This window comes from Glycine soja, chromosome 8, assembly GCF_004193775.1.
Source record: "Glycine soja cultivar W05 chromosome 8, ASM419377v2, whole genome shotgun sequence".
Lineage (NCBI taxonomy): Eukaryota > Viridiplantae > Streptophyta > Magnoliopsida > Fabales > Fabaceae > Glycine > Glycine soja.
In genome coordinates this window covers 10,463,234-10,485,163 of record NC_041009.1, presented here as the reverse complement: position 1 = coordinate 10,485,163, position 21,930 = coordinate 10,463,234, and the positions used below count along the sequence as shown (strand labels likewise).

Below are 21,930 nucleotides of genomic sequence, written 5' to 3'. Positions count from 1 at the left end.
TCATCTAAAATAATCAATTCTTTTATTGTAAAATTTAAAAAAAGTGTGAAGTAATTAATAAATTGGAAAACATAATCTGATAGTTTTTAATTATAATTTTTAAAATCTTTTTTATTAAAAAACAAACATTTTCTTTTACAATAGAAATAATCTAAGATTACAATTTGATTTCTTCTATCAAAACATCAATGGGATTGTTTAAAAAAATAAGAGTAAAAATTTCTTATAAATATAATGTTACTCTTATTTAAATGAAAAAAAAAAACTAATGCATTTAACATGTTTCAATTTGAACAAAATATATTTAACTCATTTTTTAGTTGTAAGAGGATTTGTAAGAACGAAATACAGGTGAATTTAGAATTACTTTTGAAAAAAAGCTATAGATGTAGTATAGATCTCGAGTGATTATGATGTTGCTAGTGTCTTGTTTGTTTGCTAGTTTGTTCCTTCTCCCTGTACAGCATGAGCCAATGTCCCCCCCACCACCGAAAAAAGAAGGGAAAATATTTCAGAGATGATTCAGGCATACATGATGCAATTGCACAAATGTGCCATCAAATAGAAAGTGATGACGGGCAAAGCACTTTTGGTGAATATATAGATACATCATCAAATGCATGCGCAAGCACCACTTTATATATAGCTTTTCAATATCAGGCCTTGTCTGCCCAATTTGACACACACTTCATGTGGCTGAGAAAAAAAGTCAAGAAGAATAAGGACTCAGTTATTTATTTATTTTTCTGAGAAAGAACCACTTTTGATTAAAAAATGTTTTTAATAAAATTAGAACAATTCAGGTAAAAAAAATTGCAACTTTATAATATCTTTATCTCTGTTTATAATATTACAATATTGCTCAAGACTTACTACGGTTTATTATGATATGTAAATAAGCATAATTAATAATTTTTTTCCATGTTGACAATTTCTAACAATGTAGAATATTTGTTCACACTTATTATGATAGATAAACAGTTATAAGTATTGGAAATATTTTACATGAATTAAAATTTAAAGATTGTGAGTAATTAATCATTTTTTAATGTCACTGATTAATCATTATTATTTAGAGAAACAATAAATGCTTTATCACTTAATGAAACTTATATATTAAATTGATAAATAAATGGATAAATAATAATATTATAGAGATAGACTTCTTGTTCATGTCTCACATTCAAAAGCAAATAATTTAATTATTATATAATAAAAATACAATTTCTTTTTGTGTGAAATGTAATAATGTTTGGACTTGTGATCTCATGCAAATAATTTAAATTTTAATCTAAAATTCATATTTTCTGATTAAAAAATATATCTAAAATTCATAATTATATTATTCATTTGTGTATTATCTAAATATAATTTAATTAATAAGTTGTTGCTGATATTAAATTTGATTTCAAATGTCTATGGAATATTTTGTACCAGTAAAATGGAAAAAAATAATATTACCTGAATGTAACACTTTTTTTTTTAATTGGATGGTTCATTCAAATTTCTTTGAAGTCAAAAAGCAAAAATATTAAATATGAAAAACGTGCTGAATTTGTTCCTCTCCAGTCCAGTAATGGGGACGCAACGATGTCGTTTAATAGCAGGGGTGGCAAGTAAACGTATGAGTCGTCGTTTGCGGCCGTTACGTGGAGTGAGTAACTATATTGAGCGTCAAATCGGAGAATCGAAATCGGAGGAATCAAAGCCCTGCTGAATGGCGCCACCGGCACCACCCAAGTCAAGTCAGGGTCAGGTGATGAATAATGCAAGGATTCACTTCTTTTCCATTCTCCTCGCTCTCCAATACGGTGCTCAACCTTTGATCTCCAAACGCTTCATCAGGTTTTCATTCTTCATCCTTTTTTACCCTTCATTCTTTCAATTCTATACTTTTCTTCTCGATTCACGACATGGTTGTTACCGTTGCCAACTGCCCAACCCTTGATTACCTGTTTTTTAATTTTAAAGTAAAATGAAACTGGGAATGGGATTTTGTCATCATTTTTTTTCGATTAGCTAGTTTAATTATCGTTAGCAGAATGAATTAGTTCTCTTTTCCGTTTGATCTATGCTGTGGTTGTTGGTAAGATTGGTTAGTACTTACGAAATTGACATAATTGAACAAGCTACGCTAAATTTTTAACTATATCGAAGTCGGCAATGGTGGCACTAGTATGGTGGGTACACAATCCCACTGGAAAAAATTAAAACAAAGGAAAAGAATAAGATTCTCTAAACAGTAGATGAATTCCACTTGAGCAAATATAAAGTATTGAAGAGTAAGTCCTTTGAGAAATCAGCACTTGAATGTATCCTTTCCTTTTGTATTGGTTCTTAGACATATGGAGTTTGAAGGCCTACTTGGGAATGGTGCATTGCTTTGTCTGAAGTAGGGATTCTAGAAATCCATTTAGATTGAGTTGCATTATTTTCACCTTGTTTTGCATGTCACATATTTATATAATTCAAGACAGACATGCTCGGAAAATGGGAATTCAGGTCAAGATCAGTCTAAGTGACTGGGAGTCCTTGTTGGATTTGGCTCTCTTTTTAAGTGACCAGGTGCACTTTAGAAGATAAAGTGAAGCTACATATATTATGAAGTTGTTAAAAACTTAAAATTCTTATCTGCTGCTTTTCTAATTAAGTAATTAACGGTTATAACTGCACTTATCCTCTAAAGTGCACTTTCCTCACTTTAGAGGAGATAAATCCATCCTTTTTTTGTTATTTTAGTTTCTGATAATGTTACAAATATCTGTAGGGTTGTCCATGCAGTTATTCTTACTCTAAATAGTACAAAATGTTATATAATGATGTTTTAAGCATAGCCCTTTCCTGTTTTGGCTGTTTTGCCATCTATTTCTTAAAATTTCGATTTACCTCTACATCCTAACGCATGATTCCAGTGCCAGCAAGTGTGCCTTCAGTTTTCCTAAGTAGAGATTCAGGAAACGTCACCATTAGGATATAACGTGCAAAATTGACAATTAACACAAATATATAATATAACATGAGCACTTCAATTTTAAAATGTAAGCATTTATGCATAGTTATTCTTAGTGAAGGCTAAAATTAAAATTAAATAGGCACACATGTTTCAAAAGTCAGCATTACTGCATTAGTCATTATCCACTATCTTGTATCCTGTTCTTTTTACATCCCAATTTCATCCATATTAGCACAAAAATTTGAAATGAAAAAAAAAATTGCATATCCAGGCTGGCATATCTGATTGTGTATCCAACATGGATATGATGTTAACACCAGCATTGTAATGTATGGTAATCATCATGAAACTTCTGCTTCCTCTTTTAACCAAGGTTAAAATAAATATGTCCATGTGATTAGTGGATTTTAAATTTTAACATCTTTTAAGTCATTCATTTCCTTAAGCATTAAACCATAAATTGATATACTAATTGTGAATGACCATGTGAAGCGTGTCTTATAACCTATTTTCCCCTCTTCCTGCAGACGTGAAGTTATTGTGACTTCATCTGTTTTGACTTGTGAGCTTGCAAAGGTAACTCTTGAACTGTTCTATATAGTTTTGGCATGCTTTATTATAAAACCTGTACTATAGCGTACTTTTCTTATTCTTTATTGGGAACATTCATCTATCTCTGTAATCTGCCTTTTAGGTTATATGTGCAGTGTTTTTTATGGCAAAAGATGGTAGTCTGAGGAAATTGTATAAAGAGTGGACTTTGGTTGGTGCGTTGACTGCATCAGGACTTCCTGCAGCTATATATGCATTGCAAAATAGTTTGCTGCAAATTTCTTACAAGAATCTTGATTCACTCACATTCTCAATGCTGAATCAGACCAAAATATTTTTCACCGCGCTCTTTGCATATTTCATATTGAGGTATGTTGCTACAATTACAACTGTTAATATTTCTGCTATTTTTGACAAACCCCTTTGTTCACGTTTGTGAAAGAGGATACGCCAAATTGTTATCTATGTTTGTTAAGCAAATGGTTTCACTCAAGACCTGTTGTTTCTGTATAAAAAACTCAACTAAAAGTAATTTATTCTGAAGAGCAGGAATTCTCCCAGTTTCTTGTGGTTTTGGCTGGCCAAGGTATAATTTTGTGGTTGAGTAGGTTGTTTTCTTTGAACCTACTTATATTCTTGCAGTCTGTGATTTGGTTGAGGTCATTGGCATGCACTTGGTGTTTTCCGGAACCTTCAAACTATATTTTGTTAGGTTTGGTGTATTTCACTTACTGTTTTTACTTTAGGTGTTTTGGATAGTGTTGATTTCTTGTTCTGTTGTTTGGGTGTTTCTGGAACAGTTTCAGAGGGTGATTATTGGGAGACTCTTCTGAGAGGCTTTTCTTCTCTTCTTCTCTTACTGGATGCATTTCTGCATTAATTCTTTATGCTTTGTTTGGGTTCAGCTTTTTTTGCTTTTCTTTGCTGTGTTTGGATTTTTCGACGTCTTTTATTTTGCTGGGTTTTTGTTAAAATGGGTTGTGTTTATTTGTGTTATTCTACTACTTCAACAAACTAAAGCTTAGTGTTTATAAGGCTAGCTTTAGGGGGAGTGTTAAGAAATTAGCGTTATAAGGTTATTAGTCTTATAGTTGGTTATCTCTGACCTTGTACTAGAACTAATAGCACTTGACCTAATTATTTGTGTAAATAGGAATATTGGGTTAGGGGTTTGTAACAAATTACATCCATAATCATATTTTAATCAACTGTTAGCCACCAGTATCTCTTTTCCTTCTCTAACCTTGGACCTATAATGTACTGTACACTACATGGCATCTGATAATGGTTTGTACAGGCAAAAACAATCGATTGAGCAAATTGGAGCCTTGTTCTTGTTAATAGTTGCGGCAGTTCTTTTAAGTGTTGGCGAAGGCTCTACCAAAGGTTCTGCTATTGGCAATGCTGATCAAATTTTATTCTATGGAATTATTCCTGTATTAGTTGCTTCAGTGCTCTCTGGATTGGCTTCATCCTTGTGTCAATGGGCCTCTCAGGTTACCAGAACTTTCAATTCTGTTCAAAACTATAATTCCCTGGTTGATTGATATTAATACATATATATATCTATTGATTCCTTCTATCACAGGTTAAGAAACACTCATCATACTTGATGACTATAGAAATGTCTATTGTTGGAAGTCTATGTTTGCTTGCCAGTACTTTGAAATCTCCAGATGGGGAAGCTATGAGACAACATGGGTTTTTCTATGGTTGGACTCCTCTTACTTTGGTAATGTTCTTACTGCTGTTTGACTTCTGTGATATAATTCTTAGAACTGTTAGATTGTTGTTATGCAGCCAACACACAGATATATAAAACTGAAAGGTTCAAATTTTGATATTCTGACCTCTGCCAAGCACATGCATATAACGGGGGTTTGATTAATTCCCGTACATTCTAGTTGATGATAAATTTGTAATTAATTGCAATAGAGAATAGTGAGTATGATAATTACTTGCAAATTCATAATATGAACTTTTTAGTGCCTTGTTCTGGCCGTTTTTATCCATATGCAAGAGTAATTTTGCCTTTAATAAATAGGTCTTGATTGACATTAACTTTTAAAAATTTACAGATTTTTTTTTTATTTACTGTAGATCCCAGTAATTTTCAATGCCCTTGGAGGAATTCTTGTCGGTTTAGTTACAAGCCATGCTGGTGGTGTTCGGAAGGTAAGTTTAACTTTGTGAACTATTACTGAATTACTTTTAGGATGCAGTTTCCTCAGATGAGACAGATAAAATGATCAGATGTTAGTCAGTCCTTATTTAGTTTACAATTTCCCTAGTTCACATAATAATCTGGAGGTTAATTGGATGAAACATATTACATGCATTTGTTTTATCATGGCTATTGGGGGATTTAATCTAAATTCTAACATGCATTATTAATGTTGATTAAGAGAAATTATTATTGCACCTTATCGGTGGAGCAGTAGAGGCAGTAACTGCACAAACTTATGGTACTTTGAGTAGCTTAGGAGTTGCCGGACATGATGAAAATTCTGACTTTGAAAATTCTTTCATAGGGAATATTAGGGTTAAAAATTCTTCATATTTACTGTTTTGTACGAATATACTTACAGTGGCATTCATTCAATGTGTTTGCAGGGGTTTGTCATTGTTTCTGCTTTACTCATTACAGCATTGCTACAGTTTATTTTCGATGGAAAGACACCTTCATTGTATTGCCTTTTGGCTCTTCCACTAGTGGTCACTAGCATTTCAATATACCAGAAATACCCCTACCAGGTTAAGAAGAAGGAGTCATAGAATCTGACCATGGGGAATTTATTTCATTAGTTCCCCCCGAAACTACTTTGTTTTTTTATCCAGAATATATAGCATATTGTAAATGATAGAACATAGAAGGCAAGCATTCTTCTTGATGTCTTCTGGATCTCAATAGAATTAGGATGTTATACAGAGCTATTTTTTTTTTTTTGAATATTCTGGAATCTTTAAATGATCAATTATTTGTCTCCTCTTCATTGTGTGGATAACAGGATTTCAATTTGAAATTTATATCGTAGGAGACAATGCCTGTATCACCAATGAAATTCAATCGAAAAATACTTATCGTCGTTTAATCCTTTATCTCTGATGAACTGAAGCATTAGGGTTTTTTTTTATTATTTATTTATCTATTCCTACTTGAGTAGAACAATATGGTGTCTCTCTTCGACCAGGACCATATGTCGTTATTCAAGAACATGAGAAAGGTCATAGATAAACATCGTTTCGATACACATGACATATACTCTCATCACATTTAAGAGAGACGCTACATTCCGATTACTTAATGAGCTGAAAAACAGATTTTGCATCTTTAGGGACCTCACGTTTTGAATAACTAGACATAAAAACATTGCAAACAAACTGAAACGTGTTTCATATCCACTACAAAAATAAAAAGAAAATTAATTTACGCATCTATTTATTACCAATCAAAATTTACAAAAAAAAAAGTCATTTTTATCTAATTTCTAAAATCAATTATAAAAGATACTACTAAATCATACGTAAGTGAATATTTTTTTTTGGTATAATATGTAAGTTAATAATATAAGTCATATTGTTTTTTTCACTTATTTTAACTTTCTATATATATTTTCTACAATTAAACAATTTCCATTAATTACAATTCAATTTCTTTGTATAACAAATAGTTTGATAATATAAGAGAATTGGTAAACAAAAGATTTTTGCAACTAAGAAATAACACTTCACTTAGATTTTTTAATTTTGATAGTTTTTATAAATTTTTATATTCTTATTTTTATAGTTATATATGTGTATATATATATATATATATATATATATATATATATATATATATATATGCAAGGCGCATGTTATTTGAATTGATTGATGACTTTGATGTTTAATTGGTTGATAATATAAATCTTTTTATATTAACAATATTTCGTTGTACTAAATTTACTTTATCAATTATTTAAAAGTTATCCTAAAGGTAGTCAACTGGCTTTCAACAAAAAAAACTGTAATAGAAAAAGTCGGTAAATATTTCATGAATAAATTAGAAATTATCCTATAATTGAATTTTAAATGTTTGATGAGTGTGGATTTAAATAAAAACAGAAATATATTTTCCAAATAAAATAAGCTTATGAAAATATTTATTCTTTAATTTCTTCTCTATACATTTTTAAGAAAACAAATAAAAACAAAACAAAGAGAGCGACAAAAACAAGGTACTGGGCAGAGGAAGAGGGTTTTGTTTTGGTCGTTGGCAGGGTTTAAGGAAGCGCGGAGAAAGGTTGTCTTCAAGAAGTAAGTTTTCACTGTTCAAATCAAAATCTGATGGCACACATCACAAACCTTCCCATGACGCCACTGATGCCGGCCAGCACTTCCTCAAACAACATCAAAGAAATCGCGTTTAAGACTGCTCCTTCAGCTTCCAAGGTCGAAATCAAGCGTTTCCTCGAAACCTTCTACGGGTTCGAGGTCGAAAAGGTGCGAACTCTGAACATGAAGGGCAAGAAGAAGCGTTACGCGGGATCGTTGGTAGCAAAACCCGATTACAAGAAGGCCTACGTCACCCTCAAGAAACCACTTTCCTTCTCTCAGAACCCTTACCCCTTTGGTTCCACCGTAGAAGACAAGAAGAAAGAGAATATGTTGACCACTACTCACTACTAAGTGTATAGTTGTGGGGGTTTGAGTATTCTCTTGTCATGTTGGCTCTCTTCTTTTTTTCTGAGTTCCATTTGGGCATAAAAACATAGGATGGTAAAGTGGTCTATTGGAGTTTATCGATTAATGAGGATTGTGCTGTATAAGGATTTAAAAAAAGGTCTGTAATTTTGGCTGCAATATCAAGGTTTGCAATGAAATCACAACAGTGACCACAATTTAAAATCAAATGATGAATTAGTTTCTTTCTTTTTGAACTTTTGATATATTGGGATTAACTTGATGATGAAACCCTCACTACAGAATAAAATAAAACCATGCTCAGTTTGAGAAAGAAATAGTTCTACTGTTTAGAAATGCCCATAGGGAATGGTATTTTAGCTAAATTGACTGTTGACATAAATTTATCTCAATAATTCTGCAGCACTCTGTGCTTGTTCTAGGAAGCGAGACCAATTGCTCTTCGATTATAAACTCTTTGCTGTGAATTGTGTCAAGTGTCAACCCTTTGCATTCGAAATGATAAATTAACTTGTTTATCTTAAAAAATGAATTTGAATTAATATAAATTCATTTTACCCATGTATGAATAGTAATAATAATGTAAAACCCAGAATTTGAGTTTGGAAGTTTGAAGGCTGGGTGCGGTTTTGTTGTTTAGCATAAGTGTGTTCAGAGAGAAAAGTTTCTTGTAGGCTGTAGCTTCCATATACAGACAGAGACTCCCAAATGCAGCAATACAAGTATACAAGTAAACTTACCTGAAAAGAAAACGGAAATGTGACTAGATTACTGATACAAGCCCATGGACCCTAAAAATGTACAGTTGATAGGACATCAACTTTTAAGTTTAGCTTTGAAGGCTGGGTGCGGTTTACCATAAGCATCAAGAATCTCGTCACTATAATAAACAGTATGACTATGATTCCAAGAATCTTTATCTGGGAAATGACTTAGTACTTAGCTGATAGAAGGAATATGTTAATTGCTAAACCAGCGTAAGCAAACATCCTAAATTAAAATTTGATTGTGAATTCTATAAATTAGCAGCATAGTTCCTGCAATTTGAACTCACAGATATGGTTTCCTCTTAAGTTGCATTTTTCTGCAATTCTAGAGCATTTTGTTTTCCCTTCATCTGCATCTTTTATGGTTCATTGCAAAACTTATAAGTTGATGTCTTATCAACTGTATATTCTTAGGGTCCATGAGCTTGTATCAGTAATCTAGTCACATTTTCGTTTTCTTTTCAGGTTTGTTTACTTGTATACTTGTATTGCTGCATTTGGGAGTCTTTGTCTGTATATGGCAGCTACAGCCTACAAGAAACTCCTCTTTGAAGTCAACAATATCTTAAGAAACAAAATTTAGTCTATATGCTTCATATAAAGAATGGCTAGCTAGGTGTTTTTATTACAGGACTTTTTATGTTGAAACTTCAAAAATGAAAAACTTTTAAGACATGGAGAGCCTTCTTCTAGGGTTTAGTCTACGTAGAATGGTGTTTGGTGACTTGGGTGCATCCTGTCTGTCTCCAATTTCAACTCCTGCTGGTTTTGTATGTAAGGAGTTCTTAATCTTCCGCCAATTTAAACTCCAGCCTGATGAATTCTTTGGCTTGTTGCTTAACTTTTCATACTCCTGTTGTAATTCACAATAGTCATTCTGCAGTTCTACCATTTGGGACTTTACATTCTCAAGTTCTGCTTTGAGTGCCTTAATGTCCATAGTTGCAGATGTCTGGTTTTCTTCTTGTTCAGATTGGATTCCAATTTGTGCTGGCTCTTTCTCATGCATTGCTGCCCTCATCTTTACTTGCTCTGAAAATAGAACCTGCATGTTGTGTGTACTTTCAATCAGGATTTCAGGTGGCAGCTTTTATGCCAAATCATCACTCTGGTCGTATTAGCTCTAAAAATGTTATGTAATTTTAACTATAATTTCTTGTGCTACCTCACTATCTTACATCGGATGTATATTATGTGAACCAGTTCCTCGACACTGTTCTGTAGAATACAATTTTCATATTAAAAGTGGACTTGGAAAATATTTTATTCTTTCTGTTGAATCTCCTCACATGATGATTGTCATGTCTCAACATTTCTGGTCTTTAAACTTCTCTTCTAAACCAATTATGTTTTACTGCAATTTTAAGAGAAATTTTATTTCCAAATCACTATAGGTTAGTAACACAATCTTTGTCGCATAAAAAAAAACCTTTGTGTATAGAGGAAATAATGTGTAGAGTTTACTGTCAACTATTTTCTATTGGGTTAGGATTGTTTTTCTGGCCTCTCCTTGGGCATGTGGCTTCAGGGAGGGATTGAGCATTGGGGAGTGTTTCTCTTTTGTTTTCATTTTTCTGCTTATGAGGATTTGTATTATCCTTCTTACGTTGAAAAACTGCCATTCACCCATAGATTCTGTTAGTATTTAAGGGTTTTCTTATTGAAAGTAAAAGTAAAACGTCTGTGAAGTTACAATTATTTATATAATCAATAATATAATTTATCCTAAATTGGTTCTAGTGTTTAATTTGGCTACTGTGTTTGTAGAACGGATGCTGCTAAATCTGAATTGTGAATTCTGCTATATAATCATCACATCAAGTTTAGCTTTTTTGTTGGTGGAATCTGAAATTCTCAAAACTGTGGTTAATGGTCATTTATTAATTTATAATGTATGAAGCTGAAAGAGTTTGATTCCAGAGATTGCAAACTTTACCTGGACAACAGTTCTTAGGGGCAATCTCTCATTTTGTGCAGCATGCAGGCATGCATCAAGTGAGAGTTTTTCACAGTTCATGATTTTGCAGAGTCTTTTACGGTCATGCTCGGTCAGTGAAGGCTGGGTCTGGAGAGATGTCAATATCAGAATGTCAAAACTTTGTTTTATTTGCCTTTAGTTAAAACGGGAAACTGAATCACAAGAAAATAAGAATTTAAATGATGACCTTGAGGTAGGTGTCAATGGCTCTATATAGGCCATCATCATATGATCGAGTATTTTCTGGTAGCAATTCAGCAAAAACTTGGAACTTGGTAATTGAAAGATTTGGATCTCTTGCAATTTCAGCTAGGTAATTATCCAAGAGCCTACTAATATTGAATTTCCTAGTCTTCTGTTGCTGTTGAATCTGCTGTTGTTCATGCATCAAGAAGTATTCCACAATTCGTTGCACTACATCTATGTCTAGCATGGTGCATTCTTCAGATGAATTAGTCATGCAACTAATGAAGGAAAAGAATAAGAAAAGACAAAAGATAGACATTAGTGTCATTAGTCGTTTTCATAACTCTTGGGTTTTTTTTTTTAACAAAAAAAATTGGTTTAGAGGGCTGTGGAGTTAAATTTGACCTTTGGCATTAATGCCAATTCCAATGTGCGAAAAAAAAGGAGAATTGTAACATACTCACATGACCGTTTTGCCTTGATCTCCATTTTGATATCTTGGAATTAGAAGATCACTCACCTCAGCATCTTCCAACACCAAACTCACTCTCTTTTCAAGGTCTGTTGTGAGAGCTGGTGATACAGAATACATCATGGCCATCTTTAACAACTGCAACATGAACTTACACGAGACTGCATCTTGCTGAGGAGGAATAATGCTTATTAGGCTTTCAATAATTGTTCTTTGCTCCTTGCTGTTTCCACTGCTTTCTTTCTTCTTCCCACTAAAAATACTGAACTGTAGGTTACACTTTTCATGCCCATATCCTCTTAGCCCTTCTAACTCCACCTCCATTCCCGGCAGCCATCTCTTGGCATATTGCATGATACATTTACCAATGGTCTCTGGTTTGGTTCCCTTTGCCCTTATTGCAGAAATGATCCGCATAAAATGATCAATGCGGAAGGCGGCCACATCGTTGAACCACCAGCTTTCTTGATTAGGTGCTGCATCCTCGCTTGTGAGCTCATCTTTAGAAGCTTTCCATGCAATGGAATCACAGCATCTTCTTACAATTTGGAGGTTTTCAGCCCATGGAGATAGGTTTTCAGATGATTTCAGAACAGTGATAGTGTCTTTCCATGAAGAAAGCACAACAAAGGTGAGGAAAGCTTCACTCTTAGAAATGAGGTTTCCATCTTCTAGTTCTTCAGTCATCTCTAGGAACTCTGATGCACATCTTAGTGCAGCTATGTTATCTGGGCTGAAGTCTATAGGGAGGCCATAACAGAACTTTAGAATTGTTTCAAATGTTTCAGATCCACCTGGGAAGTTTTCAAGGTTGAGCACATTGCCAGAATTTGATATCAAAGGCTGAATTTCCAATCGTCCTATGTAACCGCACTTTGATATCAAGGGGTACTGTTGTTACAAAAAAAAAGTGACCAACGTACGTAATGATGTTACAGCAAAAGTAGCTATAATACAAAATATGATTAAGACATAAGTTGCTGGTCTGTTTGGTTTCTTTTATTTTTATTACAAAAAAACTTTATTTTCATTGTATTTCTTGTTTTTAGATTTTGTTCAAGGAAATGGTACTAGAAGCAGTGTTTTTGTCATTTTCACTGTTTCCTCCATGAGATCTTAAAAACAAGAAATAAAATAAAAATATTGCTACATTTATTTTTTATAATTATCAGTGAAAACATATAAATTGAAAATGATATTAAAAAAAACAAATATGAAATACCCGGTTAGTTTCCCCATGTTTTCTGCTGTTCTGTTTTCAGGACTCTTAAACCGTCTCTAACGTTTAGTGCTTTCTATCTCGAATAACTTTTTTTACCATATCCAAAAAAGTAAAAAGACACGTACACAGACCACAAAGAAAAGGAATGTGCGGTTCTTATGCTCACTGTGATAAAACTATGTTCTACACCAGTCAGTGTCACTCATTGAGACAATAGACAGTGTTATGATGCTATCGATTTCCTGTGCTCTACCCCGCTGATGATTGTTTGGAAATATGATAATAAACCAATTCAGAGGGAGAATTAAGTCAATGATTTTTTGCATTTACAAGGCTTTAAATATGTCACAAAGAGTTTGTCTATATACCTTGTGAACATTATAAGTGGTTTCCTGGACTTGAATTGAAAAATCTGTTGGGATTTGAGGAGCAATGAACCTGCACAGGACCAAACCAGAAAAAAAGAAACAAAAAGAAGAAAAAGAAAGCACATACACATAAGTGGTAGGTAGAATTTAGTAAAGAATGGAAACTAGCTCGGAAGAGAAAATAAGAGGGGCAGGGGGAGTACCATACTTGGTTGGACATGCAAATTCAAATTCATTTAGACATGTAGCTAGATATTGTTATTATTACTGAATTTTTAGCTGCCTAATCTTCTATAAAAGATCCTATTCTAGAAGTACCATGAATGTTCTCCTTTGAAGCTATCAGCTATTGCGATGAATTTGTTGGGAACTACAATGCTTTTGTCTGAAACCTTATCACTTCCATCGGAGTCTTGTTGTGCTTGCCCTACTTGAAGGGACTTCATGGTGATAGTTTAGCTAATTGCAGTAAACTTGGGATAGAGTAGACACTTCATTTTGATGCAAAGAGACAATGGTATAAGACCCGTGATGTTGTCTAAATTTAATGCTGGAAGTTGATTCTGTGGTCAGTGTAAGGCTGTAGTTAAGACGGTTGGTGACTTGTTTCTTTCCTTCTGGTTATCAACTTTAATAACATTCAGTTGTTGTGTAGAAATAATAACCCTGTGAATGTTTGAGGCCAAATATGCACACGGTGCATGGTTTTGTTTACATCGCTTTATTTTATTTGAGTTTTCTCTTGTATTATAAAGTTTCATGCAGGCTTTTCTTGTCATACACTTAGTAACAAACAACAATCCAAATTGTTCTTTGTTACGAAATGCATCTCAAAAAGCTTGCACGAATTTTTATCTTGAGTTTCTGTTAAATTAGCAATAATATTTTTTTTCTTTTTAATTTACAAGTAACCAATAAAATGAATGCATGTGGGATTCGTGCGGATTCGTTCCATGACTCGTTCTAAGAAATAACATTGCTATTTAATTTTATGATCAAATATTAATTTTAAAAGTATTAAAAATAATTTATATTATTGCAGAAAAAATTATAGGATATCTCTCTCCATTCTTCTACCCTCACCCCTCCAATCATTTTTACCTATTTTATTTGGGGGTCAAAATCATTGTAAAATCTAGGAATGTTCAAATTCAAACCGATCCAAAATAAAAATCGAAAATCGTTAAAAAAAATGAAAAATCAAACCAAATTGATTCTTTTTTAATTTGTTTGGATGATTTTTTTTTCTCAAAACCGTTTGTTGTTTGTGTTGAAACTGAACCAAACAACAACACTTATATTAACCTTTATATTATTTTAGTGTTATGCGTTTTATATGTATATCACTTGAGTTTTATAGTATTTTATAATGTTATGAATATGAAACTTTTATAATATATACCATTTCCTTTTTTAGGAGAACTTTTTAAAATATGTTTGACAAATTATTATTATAAAATGTTTAACATATTAATAAATTTTATAGATTGTTATTAGTAATTTTTTAATATAATTTATTTGAAATGATAAAAAAATATAAATTTTAATGAAATAATATTTAATAAAAATTATAAAATATTAGTTTGATTCAGATTTTATTTTTAAAAAAAATCGAACCAAATCAAACCACATATTATAGGTTTAGTTTGAATGATTTTTTGATGAATAACAAATCAAATCGAACCGCGAACATCCTGTTAAAATCTATCTTTGATTATTAAGAAGGATTTGGGCCACTATTTGTCCCCCTTCAACCTTACATAGTGTGACCGATTTGGCGACTTGTGGCCTATAGGCATTGTACGTCTATTTGGCATTTATGGCAACTCGCAAATTCTTCTACATGATTTTTATTTTTATTTTTATTTTTGGAAAAATAACGTACATAAAATCGTAACTTAGTGATGAGTATAAACTTCTTTACTTAGTACACAGTTGCGAAAGTATGTTTTGTGAATCATAAGCCCTTTTGTTATTGAAATGAGAAATACAAACATATGGGATATTTAAGTTTCTGGATTAGAGAAAATCAGTTATCACAAAAATAGAGAGACTTATCTCAAAAAAAGAGGCTACAAAAATTTCATCTACTTTGAAATCTTTAGATTTAAATTCGTTAATAATTTATTCACACCTCCTGGAATTTCGATCTATGATCCTTTGCAAATACTTGATTGTAAAGGGCTTTACTAGCTTTAAATCTCAAAATTTCTCATAAAAAAATACTATATGGTCCAGAACTACATTTCCATGATGCCAACCAATTTTCATGTAACCAAATTTTATTTCCTCTTTCTTGTAAATTGAATTGAAAACCTTGGTTAACTAATAGGTAGACATTGATCGAAACCATAGACCCCAATAATTCCTTATGTTCTCATTCCATTCATGCATTCAGGGTTTTGTTGGTTTTGCAGAATTTTGCAAAGATAAATGATTTAATGACAAAATCGTTCCAAAGTTACGCTGAACTGAAGAAACAGGCTGAGAAGGACGACCTTGAAGACTCTCATGACATTGAAGCAGGGAAACTCGACAAACCCACGGAAGACCATAACCACCTCTCTCAGTTCTTCCAAGAAGTTGAAGCAATCAAGGTTGAAATAGAAGAGATCGCGAACCTCTTATTGGACCTTTTGCAACTGCACGAAGAGTAGACAAAGTGCACTCACATTGCCAAAGTCCTACGTGGCCTAAGAGACCGCATGGTGTCTGACATGGTTGCCTTGTTTTGCAAGGCAAGGATCATCAAGTCAAGGCTCGAGGTTATTGACCAATCCAACATAACCAATCGCACTTTATCAGAATCCTACATAGAAGTAACCCAAATAAGGTTGGTTGAGTGATTAAGAAAGAAAGAAAGGAGGGAAAAAAGATCACGGATTCCATTCTCCTAATAACATTTGCCAATAAAAAAATTGATATGACCAGAATGTCTGTCACAAATGGTTTGAGGGCAAAACTTAGGGTCATGTTGATGCATGGATTTCAGTCCTTGAGAGACAAGTTTCTCATGGAGAAAATGATTTCGAGGAGTCTCAAAGTTGAGTTTATGGTTGCGGCAGCAGGGAAAACGGATATTGATAATGCTGATTTGGGTGTTAGGCATGAGGAAGTGATCATGGATATCCAGAGGAGTTTGAATATGCTTGACCAGATTTTTGTTGACATAGCTATTTTGGTTGAGACCCAAGGAGAAAACTTGGATAGCATTGAGGATCGTGTGGCCAGTGTTGTTAACAATGCTAACCAAATGAAGAGGAAGAACACCAACACAGAATGGCTCTGTTGGGTTCTTGTGGTGATGCTGCTGACTGTGTTTCTTTACTGGGGGAGAAATTTGGAGGGAGTGGTTTAGAGTTTGGAGGTTGTGAAGCCACTTTCATTTCCCCTTTAACGTTTCAGTGATTATTGGATTGTTGGGAACAATTTAATTGATTCAAATTTGTTCATGAGAACTAGAATTTACTGATGAATAAGGGTTTATTCTGACTTTTGCATGGTTAAGTTAATTACATTTGTATTAGTTAATATTATTGACTATTTTTTTAGTAAATTATCATTTTAGTTCTTTCAACTTGGAAGTTTTATTTGTTGGATTGGGTGTTTAAATTTTGTGTAACTAAAAATAAAATGTTTATATAAAAAATAGTATTATAAAAATAATGTTCTTTTACTTGAACAGTGAGAGTTTTTTTAAGAGAAAAAAGTTATGCCGTAAAAGTATAAATTATTTTGCACTCTGTCAATGTATTATTACTAAAAAAATCTAATTGAATCAGGTCTTTATTTTGAAAAGGAAACTGTTGCATAAAGAGAGAGAAAAAAAAATGAGGCAATGAGAAATGATAACATAATATGAAATATGAAGGCATGTAAATATGAAGTTGTTGTTTTTTAAAGAAAAAAAAGACATGTATTCTCTGAAATAACGATCATGGTTGGAATGTCTTGATAATCTTAATAAAGAAATGGAATCAAGAAAATGGGGGCAACTTTGAAGCAACTTACTCTTACCTTATTTTGGGGGAGGGTACATATATGAGATATGTGGCAATTGACATAAATAAAATAAAATAATTTGATAGGTACAAATTAGAAAGTTTGCGTGACGCGGTATCGTGGTTGGCGGTTTTCTAATCCCGTATATATAAAACGCATTGCACTCCACCATACATTACGTTAAATTTGGTCATCCTTTCCTTCTCTCTCTTTCTTCTGAATTTTGTTGCGAGAAGAGAATTTGGTAGATTCAGATCTGCGTTGTGTGTGTGTGTCTGAGAAAGGAGAAAAGGTGAGAAATGGCGACGGTGTCCCCTCTCGCCAAATACAAGCTCGTTTTCTTGGGCGATCAATCCGTTGGCAAAACCAGCATCATCACCCGCTTCATGTACGACAAATTTGACACAACCTACCAGGTCTATCTCATTTTCATTTTCATTTGCCGTTGATCTCTGTCATTTACGACATGCGTTTTATATGTGCATGTGATTTCCCTCACGTGAATCAATCTGTGAAATGAGTTCCACAATAAATTTTGATGTAATTTGAATTTGTTAAGACGTTTTGATCAACGATAATTAGGATTTAGGAGAGGATCAAGAGGAGATAGATAAATGTGCTCTGAATTTTGTGGCTATCGGATTTTCTTGTGTTTAAACTTATCTCTCAATTTTAAAGGGGAAGCTGAAGTGGAGGCTTGGAATTAAACCATTTGTTTGAAAAGTCTGTCACATTATCAATTCTGGGATCGCCATTCATGTTTTCAGTTGGTAAAATGCTAGAATGGGAAGAATTTTAGTCATTGAGAAGGGCTTCAGTCTTCACTCAAGATCCACATTGTGTTGGTTTTTAAGAGGCTTATTTTATTAGATTTCTGATTGCTTGTAATGCTTCTTCTTGTTTAGGAAAATGACTGGTATACAGTCCATGGGTGTATACACCTAGTGAAAGTTAGGAAAATGAAGAGAGAAAAGAAAGACGATGTGATCTGAAATAAAGAGAGAAAATGAAGGGGAAGAAGTACTTTGTAGGTGTGTGTATGAAGGTGTATGAATATCATTATTGTCTTGTTTATTAGCCATAATATAAATTTATTTTTAATGGACATGGAGGCTTGTTTCCTTGGTATATATTTTTTTGTTCTGTCAAGGATCCACAATTTTTATTCTTCCTGCTGCTAGATGGCTGACAAAATATTTTGTTATCTAAATTTCAGGCAACTATTGGTATTGACTTTTTGTCAAAAACAATGTACCTTGAAGATAGAACTGTTCGCTTGCAGCTTTGGTAGGATGAATTCCTCTTCAAATCATATATACAAGCTCAGTCTTTTTATATTTGTTTGTTTATTTTTCAACAATTATATTAGAGTGCACATTGCTGGTACGCCTAGTAGGCATTGTTTATTTTTACAATTTCTGAGCTTAGTATATGTTAACTTCACAGGGATACTGCAGGGCAAGAAAGATTTAGAAGTCTCATTCCAAGCTACATAAGAGATTCTTCTGTTGCAGTTATAGTATATGATGTTGCTAGTGAGTTTTATATGTTCTTTTATATACCACTTTCATTATCTAATTAACAGGATTTTTTATGGATCTTTTCCTATTTTCTCATGACATAACTTTTCCAAATTATTTGACCATGTAACTCAAAAAAGGGTTTTGTAGCGCATGAATATGTTCTTTAATACTTATGTGTGAGTGACTGTTCGGGTCTTGTTTTCTGACACATTATGTCGTTATTGCATTCATTTCCCTCCCTGTTTGTGCGTGCGTGTGCTTGCTTGCACTCATGCCTGTTCTCCTTTGTTTTCTTTTTATCTTAACTGTGTTTGCATGTATATTTGGAAGTGCTTTAGTTCTCATTTTTCACAAGTAATAAAAATTGAACAGAAATTTATAATTATTTAACCTGGGTAAGCTTTTCTTATGCAGACAGGCAATCATTTCTGAACACTAACAAGTGGGTTGAGGAGGTTCGTACAGAACGTGGCAGTGATGTTATTATTGTGTTGGTTGGAAACAAAACTGATCTTGTTGAAAAAAGGTGAGTACTAATTTGGTCTATATGATTCTTTAATTTATAAAAAAATTAAATTCTTAACTGTTTTGTTAAGCGGAAGTTTTAGTGTTTTGAACCTTCTATTTTAGTGTTTACATATTCTGTTTCATCCGAAAACTGTAAAATTCAGGTAAATTAAATATAGTTTTAAGATGGCTTAAAATTTATGTCTGGGCATTGGCTTTGCATGCATTAGTAGTTACAAAGAACATGAAATCGTTTACCAGGCGGCCTACCCTTTGTGTTTGTCATTGGCGTATTGTGATTTTACTCTGAAGTTTTTTTTACAAGAGCCATTTTGATACTTGAACAGGCAAGTTTCTATAGAGGAAGGAGATGCAAAGTCCCGTGAGTTTGGAATCATGTTCATAGAAACCAGTGCCAAAGCAGGCTTCAATATCAAGGTGAAAATTAGTGAATTCTGCATCCATCCCAAATTGATGGTCGTTTCTCAACTTCATCTTCCTTCACATGTTGGTTCTTGTGTCTAATTTTTTCTGTCAATGCAAATTGCAGCCTTTGTTTCGTAAGATTGCTGCTGCCTTGCCAGGGATGGAATCTCTTTCTTCTACAAAGCAGGAAGACATGGTCGATGTAAATTTAAAACCCACGGTGAATTCATCCCAGACAGAGCAACAAGGAGGAGGTTGCTCATGCTAGAGAAGACTATTCTCAAAACAGCCAATAATTTGTTCACTGAATATAATTCTGAGATTGGCTGCTTAAATGGAATGATGGAACTGGAGGAAAAGTGCTTTCATATCAATGATCCTTCAGTTTTTGGGTGAGGGGGACAAATTGCAGTAGGTATTGATGTACGACACAAACATTGATAGTTATTTCGTTTATTTGTTATACAATTAGTCCCTTGATGTAAGAATACAGGTAATAAACAAGCTCTACAAATTGTTCCTCCGTCCAGCCCTTTTCTTTTGGTGGCACTCATCGTCCTATCCAAAGCAGAATTGCCTGGGTTTTAGGGGGTGATTATGGATCTTGTTTGACTTAAAGGCTCAACCAACCTGACTACTGACCGAACCATTCTATAAAACTTATCTCTTTAACACACTCGACCATAAGAGCGTCTTAGAGAATCGGTTCTCGGCATTTCTCTTTTTAAAATATGGTTTTCTAGCATTGAAAATTTGATTTTTATAAACTAACTCATTCTCTATGGAATAGGATCTTAGGTTTTGATTTTCTCAACTTGATTGGACCCGAACTAATTTAATCACTCATAATTTTTTACTTTTTGAATATATTATTATAAAATATTATTGTATATTTTTAAGAAATTCTAATATAAGATCATGTTATTTTGGTAAAAAAAAAAAAATGTCACTTGATTCTAATCAAAGCAACCATAAGATTGAAAAACTAAAACAGTATCCTGGAAAAGTGATCCTAACCCAAGAAAAAGGCTTGATATAGAAATTGAAAAAAATCGTAATTTGTTTTCCATTTGGGCTAGTGAGATGAAATTTGAGGTAACTTATAGTATGTTTAGTGATAAATTCATAGTCAACATAGATCCATGTTGTAACTAATTTTTGGGAGGCGGAAGATATACCATGTAGACATGATGTGACAGCAATATGCATGAGAGGGATGATCCAAATGAATATGTTTCATCGGTGTTATTTGGTGGACACACGGTTTTTCTTTTATTACCTGGAAACCTTAATTGTGGACTTTTCTTGAAGAAGTTGACAATACTTTGTAATTACAAACAGAGGTGGGATGTGCTTTTGGATCATAAATAAACATCAAAATGGACACATTTTTTTAAAGTATCAACATACACAATTGACACATGATTGTTGAAATATCAAGTGAGAAGTTAGTTCCGCATTGGTCAAGAAAGGGCTTAATGAATGATATATATAAGATATGTGATCCATATACCAAATGCCTAAGATTTTTGGTGAATATATGGGTGTTTGATATTTTAGATAGTCGTTGTCACTAGTCCATTAATATTTCCAAGTGTTCTCTTGACTCCCAACAATTATTGGTCTTAGGATCAACCGCCCTCACCTATAAATACCAAGACCCCTTCTCAGTTCTCACAAAGCAATGATGTTGAATCCTTTTGTATTGAAATTGTTTTCTCACTTAATCGTTTGAGTCTTTACAGGTATCATTATCTTCTCAATTACGCTGTGATTAGAGTAACAACATATTCAAAGAGCCACCCAATTTAGATTCGGACCAAATTCCTTAGAAGTAGAACTATCTCATATCAGATATCATGGTTTTTCATTAATCGTAATTGAAGATTTATTGGTGAATAGATGCGGATCTCATTATTTAAAAAAAAAAAAAAATTGGAACAATATACAAGGAATAAAATTAAAAACGTTCATAAAAGTTCTCAAAATATACGTATATGCTTAGACAAACGACTTGGGCATTCCCAACACTTGCTTGATCCAGTTTGTTTGTTTTTTCACTGCAAAAAGAGAATTATATTAATAAAGCTGAGATTGGCACAAGAAGTGCAACCTCAGCCACCAATTACAGAATTTTTTAAATGAAACAAAGTACTGCTATATAAATGAAACCACCACCCCTTTCGTAACACATTAGATCCTCACAAAAGCCCCTCTATATCTATCGAATTTGTTTGATGTAGTTAGGTAGTTCGAAAAATTAAAACAAAGAGTTACAAATAAAAAATACG

The 21,930-nt window shown here is 33.1% G+C and overlaps 4 protein-coding genes and 1 pseudogene across 5 annotated transcripts; 4 read left to right on the top strand and 1 right to left on the bottom strand.

Moving 5' to 3' along the window:
- Positions 1-1,595: 1,595 nt before the first annotated feature.
- LOC114421869 (UDP-N-acetylglucosamine transporter ROCK1-like) lies at positions 1,596-6,604 on the top strand. The gene is made up of 7 exons (XM_028387969.1): positions 1,596-1,845; positions 3,481-3,529; positions 3,648-3,874; positions 4,803-5,001; positions 5,094-5,237; positions 5,606-5,680; positions 6,119-6,604. Exons 1-7 carry the CDS (start codon positions 1,718-1,720, stop codon positions 6,278-6,280), a joined length of 984 nt encoding a protein of 327 aa, XP_028243770.1. The 5' UTR covers positions 1,596-1,717; the 3' UTR covers positions 6,281-6,604.
- A 1,098-nt stretch (positions 6,605-7,702) lies between these two features.
- On the top strand, positions 7,703-8,431 carry LOC114421868 (50S ribosomal protein L23-like). The gene has a single exon (XM_028387967.1). The coding sequence runs from the start codon at positions 7,832-7,834 to the stop codon at positions 8,171-8,173; it is 342 nt and encodes a 113-aa protein (XP_028243768.1). The 5' UTR covers positions 7,703-7,831; the 3' UTR covers positions 8,174-8,431.
- Positions 8,432-9,518: 1,087 nt separating this feature from the next.
- LOC114421867 (BTB/POZ domain-containing protein DOT3-like) lies at positions 9,519-13,718 on the bottom strand. 2 transcript variants are annotated; one of them, XM_028387965.1, is made up of 6 exons: positions 13,500-13,718; positions 13,182-13,251; positions 11,584-12,482; positions 11,121-11,397; positions 10,892-11,020; positions 9,519-10,000 (listed from the first exon to the last, which is right to left on the bottom strand). In XM_028387965.1, exons 1-6 carry the CDS (start codon positions 13,625-13,627, stop codon positions 9,623-9,625), a joined length of 1,881 nt encoding a protein of 626 aa, XP_028243766.1. In that variant the 5' UTR covers positions 13,628-13,718; the 3' UTR covers positions 9,519-9,622. The 2 variants fall into 2 exon arrangements, with proteins under 2 accessions (XP_028243766.1, XP_028243767.1); XM_028387966.1 differs by lacking the exon at positions 13,500-13,718 and adding an exon at positions 13,385-13,484.
- A 1,692-nt stretch (positions 13,719-15,410) lies between these two features.
- Positions 15,411-16,539, top strand: LOC114420913 (annotated as a pseudogene).
- Positions 16,540-17,350: 811 nt separating this feature from the next.
- On the top strand, positions 17,351-20,237 carry LOC114423301 (ras-related protein RABH1e-like). The gene is made up of 6 exons (XM_028390008.1): positions 17,351-17,599; positions 18,400-18,470; positions 18,630-18,718; positions 19,121-19,232; positions 19,561-19,651; positions 19,764-20,237. Exons 1-6 carry the CDS (start codon positions 17,483-17,485, stop codon positions 19,905-19,907), a joined length of 624 nt encoding a protein of 207 aa, XP_028245809.1. The 5' UTR covers positions 17,351-17,482; the 3' UTR covers positions 19,908-20,237.
- The last annotated feature ends 1,693 nt before the right edge of the window (positions 20,238-21,930 follow it).